We start from the raw sequence: 13,788 nt of genomic DNA, 5'->3' as shown, positions 1-13,788 counted from the left end.
AGAGAAATGATGCAGACTTTCCACCCTTCCAGTGGAGCCCGTGGGCAAACTGTGTGCTGGCTTTCATCTGATCAGCTCCATCTCCAAATGTGCAACAGGGGAGTTATCTCAGTGTATTTCGTCACTTGGGCAGCCCAGAGATGTGTGGTGGTAAAGCTGCAGGATTTTTGGGGAATTTAATAGTCAGTGTTATACAGATCAGATTTGGGGGGTTATTTCATGGTACAGCAGTGCAGGGTGGAACTGAGGCCTCATTTTTTCTGTTCTGGAAGATGCTTGAGAGGTTTGCTGGCTGTGCACTTTGATGAGGAGGACAGGCTAGATCAACCCCTACAAATTTTCTTGTAGTAAGTACAGTTGAAAGGTCCCCAGTTTTGGTTTTATTCCATGGTATTTAATACTGTTTTTGAACAAGGTGTCTGTGAACAGCAGCACACAAATCACCTGGGTGACTCAAATCAACAGCTTGTTGAGAGTCAACAGCAGGATAAGTTGCAACCACTCCTTGATTAAAGGAGGGAAAACATGATAGCCCCAGTGATTCATATTATAGAGGGCAGCTTTTGGGTCAAGTGTGCAAGGAGAAGAAATATTGATGTTGCCTCACTGGCACGATGTAGTGTTAATAGGGTGTCGGCATTTAGTTTATGCTAAATATTTGATAAATGTCAGATGACAAATGACAGTGGGAACAGACAGGGGAGGGGACAAGTGGAAAGCTTAGGAGGGTAAGAACCCATCTTTCCCAGGCTGCAGCTGATGCCAGACATTCAAAAGCTGCTTTTAACAGATCAAGCAAGGAAGAGTCACAGCTCATGTTGGTTATTTAAAATTTTATTTGCCTCTAATTTATTCTCATAAAAACACTCTACTCTATTTGGTTTTAGTATTCAGACAGTACAGACTTCTGATATCACGAGTGACATTAGAGAAGCAGTACAAATCAAGCTACCTTAGCATGTAACCAAGCACAGGTGGAACTAAGCCCACCCACACTTGTAAAAACTAATCAACCTGCTTTCTTAGGCTTTCTAGTTAAAATGCAATACTCAGTAATGGTTACAGTCACCAAACCATATAAATAAAATCTAACATGGTAAAATGGGAACAGCTGAATGTGCAAGAGTCAAAGTAAAAATATGTAAGTAGGTATTTTGCTAATTAGAGCAATCACCAATTAACTGCATCTATGTTGTAACTGTCTTTGATGGGTGTGAGGTTTTCCTCTTCATTTCCAGTTAAAGTTCATCACTTTCATACAGTCCAGACTGCTCAGCCAAACGCTGAAACTCCCCTTCTGGTGAGAAAGCTTGTTTCACATCCAGTCCTCTTCCATTAAGTGCCAAATACTTGCTAAAAGTTGGTCGAACCCGTAACTGCTTTGGGGCTGGAAGTGGCTTATTTGTATGTGCTGGAAGAGAGAGAAAAAGCCTCTTTCAGTGCCTTCCCAGAGTGTAGTAAGACCCATGGCAGAGCAACCCCATTGCTTTTTATCTGCAACATAAACCAGCAAGCCCCTGGGAAGAATTTAGCAGACAAACCCATATCTCAGACACCAGAGATTTATATTCACCCTCTTGCTTGGTGTCAGGGAAACTGTAGTCTTTAAAAGTGCAAAAGGACACTCCACAGTGTCCTCTACTAAACAGAAGACCTTTTCCCAGGATAGTTACTTTTTGTCTAGTAAATAAATCCTCCTAGTAAATAAATCCTCTAACTTCATGAGATTAATCTTGAGGGCCAGTTCTGAATATAAGATGCACTTTCTGTGGCCTGGAACTTACTTGCAACCTCTAGCCTGGCATGGCATGTGGCCACCCCTGCCCCGTTGACAGCAGACACGGTGTACCAGCCAGCATCCTTCTTGGTGGCATTGTGGATCAGGAGACAAATCCTTCCAGTATTGTCATGGAGCAAGCTGAAAAATCAAGGAGTTAATGCCTAAGTGCTTTGAGGTGGAAGGAGAGAAAGCAGAGTCAGTTTACATGCTGAGGAGCTGAGAAAGCCCCAGATCAATCCTTGCAGGGCTCTGCATGCTGTTCAGACGTGAACACTGCACCTGTGTCAGAGCCACCAGCGATTCACATCCTGGCACCATGCAGGTGGCACCGGTGTGCAGCCCCACACTGCACATCTCAGTCTAGAGCTGTGCTTCTCCCAGGGCCCTCTACTGCTGCAGGCACTCAGAGGAGCACCTGGGCACAGCTCTCTCCCTCTGTGCCTCCAAACAAGGCTCAGCACATGGCCTGTGCCCCTGTGTCACACACGAGGGGCAGATCCAGCTCTCCAGCCTTACAGAGAGCAGCCCATTTACATTGGATTGAGCAAATACTGGTTGCTGTTTGCTAACACACCAATGGCCAGCTCATCAGTGGGATACCTTATTCGGTCTGTATTATATTGTACCATTTCGTTGTTTCTTTTCCAGTAAATCCGAGGGGTTGGGATGGCAGAGATCTGGCATTCGAGTCTGGCTGTGTCTCCTTCAAAAACCTTTTTGCTTTGTGGCTTGAAAATGAAAGTTGGAGGCATGTGATGTTCTTTAGCTGAATTAAAGAGGAGAGATAAGGAGGAGTTACTGGAAGTGTGGAAGGCTCTTGTCATGCCTTTTTTTTAAGATTTCAGGTTGCTAAATTCAGGAGGACACGTGTTCCTCACTGCATCTCCTTAGCCTGCAGGCAGTTCCCATGAGCTAAAGGGTGTGGTAAACCCAGTCCACTTTAGAAGGAGAGTCAATTAACATATGTTATCAATCCTGGAAAATTAATAACATAAATTAAATTAAATTCTGGACATCTCACTATACCTAAATTATATTCTGGACATCTCACTATGTCACTATATCTAAATATCCTGATAGAAGTGGCTTGGAGAAATATGGCATCCTAGATGTAGTTATTAAAATAGTCTTGGAACAGGTAAGTTTGATTTTTGTTGTTTGAGCCTGGATATGTGGAGTGCTACCTCTGCTTCTTATTAGTTTAATGTCCCAAGCACAGAGAGAAAAGCAGCAGATTGCCGAGACTTTCCCAGTGTGTCCAGGGAATTATCAGTGCTCTCAGTCTTACCAATTACTTCCACTTTTACTGTGAAAGATGCTTCTCCTGCACGGTTGACAGCCACACATTCGTATGTCCCTGCATCAGCTGATTTGACTGCTTCAAAAATAAATGAGTGGAACCCCTTTTCTGACACTATCATTTTATGGAACTGATCCTGGTGAACCATCCTTCCATTCTGGTACCACATCACATCTGGGGTCGGGAGCCCACTGACCTGTGAGGGAGAGGAGAGCAGTGAAGAGTTAAAGATAATAAAATCCCTCCAACACTGCAGGGAGTTTGATGCTGATGGGTGATCAAACCATGTTTCTACTGCAAAGCTGTATGGTGTTGTCTAGTTCTGAATAGTAATGAGATGTTGCACAGAAAGGCTCATGGAGGGCTGTGGAAAGATGAGCTTTAGCTACAAGACAGTGGATGCTGTTCCTGCAACCCCCTGTTGTTCCCTTCTTGTAGGTGGCTTTGATCAGGCCCAAGATGCTGATTTTGGGTTCAGCCTTTTGTTCCCACAGCTGTCACTGCAGCAGCGCTGACACCCATAACTGCTAATGGCTGGAAATGAGCTGTCCTGCAGGCACGCTCCAGCTTCTCCACGGCATTCAGAAGTTTGGGCAACCTGGAGGAAGACAGCTAAAGGCCATGTGTAAGTCTGGCCAGAGTTTACTGAAGCAAAGAAGCTGGCAGCCATTAGGAAAACCCAAGCCTGTGGGGGACAACAGGGTCCTTTCTTACCCCAGGGTTGGTACAGCTGCCATGAACTTTTAGGCCATTCTGAGTTTTGTTTCTATTTAGGGCATTTCCTTGCTTTTCTGCTCCAGCAAGGGTACAGTTACCTCGGGGAAGACTCACTAAAGGGAGGTGAGTCCTGCACAGACCTCGCTGGACGTGTGTCCACTGAAGCAGTGGAGCCCCTGTGCAAAGCACAAGGTTCCCTGCCAAAAAGCCTTTATTCAGCAGGGCATTAATATTCATTCTTCCCAAGGAGGTCTAGAGACATTTTGTAGTGGACTATATTTACTGGTACTTAGCTTTAATCATAATCTTATGTAGCTAATTCCACTTACATTTTCTAAGGGAAAATGCTGACGTATTTAGAACCAAGAACGTCTCCTTTTTCCTGGTTTCCATAGCCTGGGGAGACCCTGAACCATCTGCCTTTAGTGCTCTGGTTTGTTAAAATGCAAAGGCACTGCAGAGACCTTTCTCCATGCCCCACACCCCAAGAGAGAATGGAATGGGAGGGAGAGGCTGGCAATGGAATGGGAGGGAGAGGTTGGCAATGGAGTTGGGAGGGAGAGGTTGGCAGTCGGATTGGGAGGGAGAGGTTGGCATTACTTTGAAGTCCAGCCTGCAGAACCGCCCCTCCTCAATCACTACATCTTCAGGCACTTGTGTAAAACGTGGCTGAAAAAACTTCTCCTGGATTGAGTCATGTCCGCGATCGTCGCCTCTAGAGGATGGTCTGCTCCTGAAAATGGGACAGGAGCAGTTAACTGTGTAAAAGCCACTGTAGCACAAGTAATACCAAAGCTCTGATTGCAACTGGAGCCCCTCAACACCTTTAGGAATCTAACACTTCTGGTTGGTTTTTCAGCTGAAAGTCCTAACTTTTGATCAGTTAATTTGTTCAATGCAACACACAAGAATAACTTTCATTATGGCCTAATATCCAAAAGAATTGACAAAAGAAACTTGGCTGCTTAGTTTTCATAATTTATATTCATTTCAATATTTCTATTTCTTTGACTAGAAATTAATCTTCTAGAATACAAAGAATATTTTTCCAGGGTGCATGGGAGTTGCATTTCCCAACTCCCAAGGAAGTTAAACCTTCTAATGCTATGTTTAGAATTCACTGGATTAAGATCATAGGCATCATCACCCATCCACAAATGGTAGCATTTTAGTCAAAAGGGAGTGAATTTGGTAATTACTACTTTAGCAAAAGTGATAAGTAATGACGTTAAACCAACATTGTCTAGAAATGTTTGAAATAAGATCTTGAAGAATAACACGGCACAAGTTTTTGCTTTACCTGACATGTGTTGTAGGAACCTGCAGCCTGATGTTTTCTGCATTCTGATGCTTGGGAAGAGAAAGAGGAGAGGTGAGTTCACTTAGAAAGATTTATCTGTAGACTGAGAAGCCATTTTAAGTTCATATCCTGACTGCTGCTTAAAAACAAAACGAATGTACTTCAGAAGTCCTTGGGACAGGAGGCAGAGGAGCTTGCATGAGGACCTGACACAGTGGGCTTTGCCATGGCAGAACTTCTCACTGCTGCCCAGGTGATGGGTGCAGCAGCTTTGTCTGGCACACAAAGTTTTCTGCCAGCCCATAACCTTTGTCAGAGAGGAGCAGTGCTCCTGGCAATATCTAAACTGGGAGCTGAGTACAGAGTGTCCTTCCCACAGCAGGAATAGCAGTGGAATGGCTGGCAGGAGCCTCGTATTGTGCCCACTTAAATATGGTACCAGCAGCGATGGACACATGCTGAGCTGGAAAATACTTTTCTTTCTAGATCACAGCACCAGCTAAGCTCGCTGACAACTCTGAAACCACGTGGCTAAATCTGCTAAAGTACCCAGGATTGATTCCTGTTAGGAGCCAGGATGTTTGGAAAAGGTGACAGAGTTTGGTGCCAGTGGCTCCTTTTAGCCATGGAATCAGAGAGAGCAAACTCTGCATGGAAATTTCTGGAGAGTTTGCCTTGAGCCATCCCAGTGTTTGGTTCTGTGCTCTGCAGCCAGTCCTGTGGAACATTTAAGCCTGGGTTTAAACTTCAAGCAAAGAGGCAGTTTTAAGTTCAGGGGGAATATACCATGAATGAGGGTTTTGCTGGGCTGAGTTCCATGTGGAGTCCAAAGGCAATTGCCTCTATCTGCTCATTTACACAGGTTCTGTACAGTTATTAACTTGTCCTGTGAAATTACGCCGTAGTGGTGAAGTTGCTGATGATTCTAATGACCTGTTACATGGACTGAGTTAAGATCCTGAGGAATCAGGAGGCTGAATGAATCAGTGACTGCAATATGTAAAAATCAGACTGAACAATGGAGGTAAGATGTCCCAAACATAAGCCAATCTCTGCTTCCAAAGTTATTTTTTTAACGCAGCATTTCACATGTGCTGAAAAGTTGTCAGTCATCCTGTTTTGACTGAATATTTCCTTGTTCTCTGCAAAAGATGAGGCTTCCCTTTCTCTCTGACATTCATGATTTGTCCTTCTTTCCTGATCTTGCCAGGTGATTGTTGGGGAGAAATAGCTCAAACTGTGTATTCCTCCTTTGCTGTGATCTTAAGTGTCTGTTCCATGCAGGAGTTTTGCTGAGGGCTCTTTGGCTGTGTGTGCCTGCTCCTGGCTCTCTGCTTTTTGCAGCAGGAGGGGTGTTTTCTTTCCTGCACAGGTACCCAGTGCCATACCATGGACATTTCCACTAACTTTGAGTATAGAAGTGCCAAAGAGAGCTTCTAACTCACCTGAATAACCAACAAATGATGCAATTCTCCAACTAAAACTCTTTGGAAAAAGTCAGTAGTGATAGATTCTTGTCTATCAGCATGTGGGCTGCTGAAATAACTGCTTTGCATTCTCTTAATGGCTTCAGCCCCCTGCAAGGGCTAAAACCCAACCAATCCCAGCCCAAGGCCACGACCTCTTGAAGCCAATGTCACTTATTCCCAACAGTGACAGGTGTAAATCTTGTTGTCCTGGCCAAGGCTGCACCCAGGCTGTTGGGAGTGGGTACCTGGCTCCCTCAGGGGCTGCTCCCTGCCTGTCACAGGCACGGGGTGCTGTGCTGTGCTGTGCAGCAGCTGCTGGGATTCCTCCCTGGAGAGGTCATTCCTACAGATCAGGCACAGCAAGGGAATGGTGCTTGAATTTTCCCCCTCTGCCATCAGCCTGTGAAAACACCAAACCCCTGCTACAGAGAGCTCTCCTTTGAGAGCCACCCCTCGCCTGCACTGGCACCAAGTAAACCCCATCTCTGCCCCACCCAGGTACAAGCAGGCCACAGCACAACCACAGGAAATCCTAGGGGCAGGAGCCCAGTTACCTGTGCATTCTGCATGCTGTCTTCACCCTGTGTGTCCAGCACAGAGGCAGCATTCACTGGTCCCAGCAGCCTGCGAGCCATCCTCTCTTCATAAGTCAGTCGCTGAAGGCAGAGTGGAGAGCAATTCTAGTCAGAAGTCCATTTACTATTTCAGATCAGCTTGTTAAGAGCACATTAATATGCCACAAATTCAGGATGTTGTCAATGGGAGCAGGAGCTGACCAGAAGCCCCACGTCTGGCCCAGAGGGTTTGCAGTCTGTGATGCCAACTGAAGTCAGCCTCAATATATACAGCACTGAAATGCATAAAAGATTAAACTGCCTGTTCATCAAAGCCTCCCTAATGCCATCTGTGGCCTTCCACTCCTCCTCTTTCTCTTCTGGGATTATTTATGGGTAGCTGATGGCATCATCCACAGAAGCCAGAGTAAGTCCCAGGGTACCTTTCTCTTAGGGCTGGGAAAACTTCCCAAGTCATTCAGCTGTGGAGCTGGAGGCATGATGGATGCTCCCAAAAAAGCAAGAGCCACACCAGAGGCAGGCACAGCCAGAGGGGAGCACCACTGCCCCTGAAGCACTGGGAGGCACACCTGCAGGGGGAAATGCTGTGAGCTGGCTGGGGAGGAGGCAAGGACACGTTTATGACACAGCCAGTTCCTGCAATCTGGATGAGGCACACAGGGATAAAAACGAGCAGAGTTAAATTCAAGCTCTGTCAGTTGGGTTACTTTAGAAAGTACATTAGCACCAGAACACCTGACGCTTTGCTGCCCACAAAGTTTCACTCGGGTTTGGATTTTGTGACACGAGGGCGAGCTCTGACTGAATTTCTGCTCTGTACAGATATACATGTGTCTGCTGGGTGGGGAAAGGTCTGGGAGCCTTGTGGGACTTTTCTTTAGAAGAGAGCACAAGACCTTTAGCAAAACCTGTGAGAGCTGAATATCCCTGAGGTCCTTACGTGTGTATCAAGTGTGGCTGAGATTGGCCAGCTGGCTCAGATGCTGTTGGAGGACAAGGGAGGAGGACACGGTGGTGATTGCATAAGACTTATTTTTAGCCTGGCTTCCTATGGGAAGAAAAGCTGACTTGCTATGACAAGCTTTCTTACAGCACACAGGACATTCCTGTTTAGGGGCATATTCAGTCAGATTTCACCGATTTGTTTGCCCATTCAGTATTTAAAATTACAGTATATGACACAAACCTGTTCTCACTGATGATCATGAAATACTCCTTATACTTCATGGGAAAGAAGATGGAAACTTTAAACACTGGGCTTTTACCAGTCTGCCTCCAGCCAGCAGAAAGGTTCCCACATTAGAAACCTGCCTGCTCTAGCTTGCTGTAGTGGGCTTCCCTACTAGTAGCAAATTTTTCCCCCAGATTTTGATTTCTTGGTAAGGGGGATTCTATTGTGACCATCTGCAGAATAAATAAATAAGTACTAAGGCTAAGAGGCCTTCTTATAGGAAACAGGCTTTATGATAAAAGCTCATATTAAAAAAAAAAAGCTCATATAAAAGCTTAATTGATTGTTGTTCATATAAAATAAAAAATTTACCCCATTTGGAAGTGGTTCATAGAATGAAATTTCAAATATTCCAATTTTTCCTCAGGTTCTAATGGTTTTGAGATGTTCATTAACCCCAGTGCTGAAAACCAGGTTGTAGTCATGTCTAGGGAACGGAGGCATTCTCCTTGGATTTTTAATTTTCTGTGGATGTGATGTTCAACAGGATCCCCAGAAGAGAGTTCAAATTTGTGCCACAGCTCTAAACATGTTCCTTTTTCTTTCACATTGAAAGAATATTCTGGTCATAAATGGCTTTTCCTCACGTGGGATCTGTTGAGGTTCTGGGTAAAGGTCCTTGGGCAGTGCTGCTCCTGCATTTCCTCCTTCCTTAGCTCAGTTTGGAGGCTCCAGCCCCTGGGGCAGCAGCAGCAGTCTCTGCAGCCTGCCTGCACCCCTGGGAGCTCCTTGGTCCCTTACCTGGTTGCCGTTCTGGAGGAGGCTGTCTTTGCATCGGAGTTTCTTTTCCAAGTCCTGAATGAGGGCCTCCTTTGTTCCTCGAATTTCTTGGTCTGATGTCTTCTGCATAGAGTTGATGCTGGCTTGTTTGTTGTACATGGGCTGTGAGTAACTACTCATACAGGAAGAGAAAACAAAGTTATTCCTGCAGGCCTGCTGGATTATCTGCTACAGCTTCACAGAATGCACATGAAAATGTGAGCCTGCCTCCTAAGAACTGCGGATCAGATGAACCCACAAAGCATCTGGGAGGAGAACAGGCCAAGCTGCCCAACTGAGTACCAAAACCTTAAGGGAAAGAAGGATCATGGTGCAGCCAAATCACTGAGTGTCCTCCCACAGCACAGCATCCCTACATCCTGCAGTGGCCCCTGCCAGCCTGACCCCATCCGTAGCCACGGGATGCAGTCAGCTCCTGGAGCTTGGTACCACTTCTGATTCTGAAAGATGCCAGGAAAAGAGGAGCAGCCATCAGAATGGGTTGCAAAGGTCTGCTGGAGGTCACAGCACTCTGTGCTGACAGGCTCTGACCTGGTTTGTGACCTGCAGTGGGGTCTCCTGTGCTGCACCTGTGTTCAGAGATTATTTCTATTCCAAATCCTCTTCCTCCTGTGGCTTGGGAATTTGTTCTGCTGACTAGACTAGAGTAGAAGGGTTATAATTCCAGAATACTCCCAGCACTGCTTGGATTTAATAACTTAATGTGAGTTATAAAACTTGAGTGATTTGCCCCACAGGTGAGGACACCTCATGTCCCTGTTTGCCCATTACCAGCGGGACTGGGAAAACAATTCCTCAACTCAGCGTGTGCTGCATCTAAGAGCAGCTGATATGAAAAGCATAGTGAGGCACCCAAACCCTTTGCTATGGAAACAAACAACCCCACACTACAAACACAATCCCAGCAGTGTCCCAAGCCCCCCACACTCCTGCAGGACTTCAGGAAACACTCCCCAGTTAACCCACCCCATCTTACCTTTCCCCTTCCCTCAGTGTTGTGATTCAGAAAACAGACAGAAATATTCTGATTTCCTGAATGCAAACTGACACTTAAACCTGGATTTATATCCAAGTCAGCAGGACCCCCTGCCCCTATCAACTTTCCAATATCTCACTTTGTGCATATTCTACCCTGACTTTCCCCAGGACCTCCAGCTGATATTGGCAGGAATACAAGTTGGTGAGAAGGCAAGGCCCAGCTCCCTTTGAGATCTCACTGACCTTGGAAAATATTTGGATTGCAGCCCAAAGGCAAAATGATATAATACATATTTAGGAAAGAATTTATTCTTTGGTCTAAAGGAGTGAAATTTTCAAGGGCCTGCCTTTCTTTTGCATGTAAGATTAATAAAAGGGGTATTGTAGGTGAGTTTAACTTCACATTATGTTGTGAAAATATTGCTGAGACTTACTAGGATTCTAAGTTGTGTTGGGAATACTACTGCCTCCTCCCTGTCTCCCTGTTCATAAAACATGTCTTGGAAAGAAATGAATTTGATACAGGTGCCTGTCTTCTGTTCTAAATAGCCTTAAGAAATGTCTGTCAAATGAACCTAAACAATTCAAACCAGCTCCAGAACACTCACCCATTAGCCTGTGGCATGCCCACAGTGCAAGGGCAAGCACTCAGCCTCCTCACCCGACCCCTGCAGGGCTCTGCTTGCACAGCAGCAGCCAGGTGTGCACGGGCACAGCTGTACCAGGGCCTTGCTTTGGGGCGGTCAGTGCTGGGACAGGCCAGGGGAAGCAGGGCAGGTTAGAAGGCTGTGTGTACTTACTGAGGTCCCACGGGAGAAGGAGCTGGGCTGTTATAGTCGGGCTGCGAGGGGAGCACGGAGCACAGGAAGGCTGCGGGGGATTGGTTAGGCATGGGTAGAAGCCTCTGCCCAGATGATGAGCTAGCAGGAGACTGTGCAGATGCAGGTGTGATGGGATAGGTGGATTCCTTAGGGGCACTACAGGAAGGCGAGGAGAGCGTGATTGAAGAGCTCAGCGATGACGAGGAGGAGAATTTCTGCCCGCTGGGGTTACGAGGCTGGATGAGGATGGAGGACTGTTTGATTTCTCTGCTTGACTCTGTAGAGGCTGCAGGTCCTGGAGGCTGCTGTTGCCCTTGACACACGTTCTTAGACTGGATAAAGTGTTTTGGGCGTTCGTAGTTAAACATGGTTGGTTGGCACATAGAGGAAACGGATGGGAGATTAGGGACACTCATAGGAGAGGTTTCACGGCTGTCCTGGGTTTTTGTTGGTGATAACTGGCTTTGGATAGGTGGCTGGTAAAAACTAGGTGACAGGCCACAAAAGGTTTCCTGGCTGGGCTCCTGGATAGAATGGAACCCTTGCCTTGCAGAATAGAGGCTTTCTTGGAGTGGATTTTCCCTTAAGGAAGACAATACAGATAAAATAAATTGTACATCACAAGCTGAATCACCAAAATACTGTGTTCTGAGCAGTCATTAGCAATTCAAACACTATGAAGTTAAAGTTCAACTAAATTAGAGCTTGAACTTAAAATTATTTAGGATTTGTTAGAACTGCCCCACAACTGTATGAGCATTTTGGGTCACAGTAACAAGCCACACAGTCTGTCTGGCTCAGGTGCAATGATCACCGGGCTTGTTTTATATGCCAGAGCCCAGTAAATTCTAAAGGAAATAGCAATTGGTTAACCACCTGCCTAAATGTACAGATAAACACAGATGCTACTGCTAAGCCAGGTAATTTCCCATGTATCATCTTAACTAAAGATCCCTGGATCCTGCTGTTTTGTGGCCTGTCAAAATGCTAAATGTACTATTCCCCAGAACCAGCTACCTGTGCCAAGAAATTCCTTGTACCATAGGGAAGCACAAAAGTTTCACTTTCAAGTCTAAAATGAACTTTTGAAACCAAATCTCCTGATTTCTTCTCTAATGGGTTTTGAATTCATAGCTTGTAATATCCAACCGAGATTTGGGATCAGAATGCCAAGGACTGTGTGTCTCTGTTTGAGGTGATTTCCCGAGATTTGCTGTTAAGGCTGCTAATTGCCAGAATGACATGAGCTGCAAGATAAGGTAGGGCAAGCTGAGCTGCTCAGAGTCCTGATTTTTTTTTTTTTTTTTTTTTGTAGGTGTTTAATATCTAAAAACCTCAGCTTTCCATCAGCTCAAAACCTGGGAGAATTTCATTTAGCAGGCTTTTTAAAATGGACAAATTACTTCCATAATTTGTTAAAAAAGTAGTCTCCCAAAATAAAGCCACTAATAAAAAGAAGAAGAAGAAGAAGAAGAAGAAGAAGAATATAGATCCCTACAGTTACATGTGCTGGAAAAAATTGTAATCTTGCCCCACTGAGATCAGCTGTTTGACTGCTATATATACCCAGTATATTGTATTCCTCTCGCTTTTAAAATGGACAAATTATTTCCGTAATTTGTTAAAAAAGTAGTCTCCCAAAATAAACATAAAGCCACTAATAAAAAGAAGAAGAAGAAGAAGAAGAAGAAGAAGAATATAGATCCCTACAGTTACATGTGCTGGAAAAAATTGTAATCTTGCCCCACTGAGATCAGCTGTTTGACTGCTATATATACCCAGTATATTGTATTCCTCTCGCTGGAGAGCCCAGAGAAGGGCTCCACGAGGTCATAAATTCCCATGGGGGGAGAGAAGTGGAGACGTTGCTCTGATATTAAGGACTCAAGGCTTCCATTTCCTAAAGATAATCGTCAATATTAGTTGTGAATTAGCTGTAAGTAAACAGAGGCCTTATAGTAAAAATTCCCTAACTTTTCCCTTGTCATACTCTTGGAATTTGAAGCTGGCTCAAACTTTTGGAACATGTCCACACTACGTCCTCATTCACCAGTGCAGAAAACTCCCTCAGTCTTGTCTTTATCCCGTTTTTATATCACTACCTGTGCACGGATTTGTACATTCACTGTACCACAGGCTGTGGACAGCAACCAGCGTTTTCTCTGCTTTCTAGAACACTGCACTTAGCCAAGCTCTGGATCACAGCGTCACTTCTCACAGCAAGGGATAAGCCATGTTTTCCTCAAATCATTCCGCCTTGATTTGGGAGGGAAAAAATAAATCCGAAGAGACATTTGACCTTGCAAGATGAAAACAGTACGTAATAACAGGGACAGCTTGCCTGTTGAAGAACAAACCCGTGATTTTGGCTCTGTTGCTGCCCACGTTCCCTTTGACGCTCCCGCACCCTCCAGGTACGGCTCCACCTCAGCATTCCCAGCAGTCCCTCACGCCACCTCCCTAACCAGCCTCCGAGTGAAAAGTGACGTGCAAAAACCCCAGCAGGCGCCTTACCTACAGCCTAGGAGCTGTCACCTGGGCCGCGGCCGGTGTTTTGGGAAGGACGGTCATTCACTGTCATAGCCGCCCTCTGCGCGGCGGTACGAGCCCGGGGCTTTAATGTGCTGCCAGCGGTGACACGGCGGGACCGGCCTGTCCCCGGCTGTCACAATAAGAGTCTCTCTACACAGCCGGACGCTGTGCAAGGGCCGGGGCCGGGACTTGGGCAGGTGCCCGCGGGCAGCGCATCCCGGCGGGCAGCGCATCCCGGCGGGCAGCGCATCCCGGCGGGCAGCGCTGGCACCGCCCGAAGCCCCGAGGCACCGCTGCTGCTGTGG

The 13,788-nt window shown here is 45.9% G+C and overlaps 1 protein-coding gene across 4 annotated transcripts; it reads right to left on the bottom strand.

The window, feature by feature from the left end:
* Positions 1-818: 818 nt before the first annotated feature.
* Positions 819-13,622, bottom strand: MYOT (myotilin). 4 transcript variants are annotated; one of them, XM_041481968.1, is made up of 11 exons: positions 13,466-13,599; positions 13,054-13,207; positions 10,931-11,533; positions 9,114-9,264; positions 7,121-7,222; positions 5,098-5,147; positions 4,398-4,530; positions 3,069-3,276; positions 2,381-2,546; positions 1,785-1,918; positions 819-1,411 (listed from the first exon to the last, which is right to left on the bottom strand). In XM_041481968.1, exons 2-11 carry the CDS (start codon positions 13,071-13,073, stop codon positions 1,239-1,241), a joined length of 1,740 nt encoding a protein of 579 aa, XP_041337902.1. In that variant the 5' UTR covers positions 13,074-13,207; positions 13,466-13,599; the 3' UTR covers positions 819-1,238. The 4 variants fall into 4 exon arrangements, with proteins under 4 accessions (XP_041337902.1, XP_041337903.1, XP_041337904.1 ...); XM_041481969.1 differs by lacking the exon at positions 13,054-13,207 and having other exon boundaries at positions 13,466-13,622; XM_041481970.1 differs by lacking the exons at positions 10,931-11,533; positions 13,054-13,207 and having other exon boundaries at positions 13,466-13,620.
* Between the last annotated feature and the right edge of the window lie 166 nt (positions 13,623-13,788).

The sequence above is a fragment of the Pyrgilauda ruficollis genome, unplaced genomic scaffold, assembly GCF_017590135.1.
Source record: "Pyrgilauda ruficollis isolate IOZ18807 unplaced genomic scaffold, ASM1759013v1 scaffold57, whole genome shotgun sequence".
Taxonomy (NCBI): Eukaryota; Metazoa; Chordata; class Aves; order Passeriformes; family Passeridae; genus Pyrgilauda; species Pyrgilauda ruficollis.
This window is presented reverse-complemented; position numbering and strand designations above follow the sequence as displayed.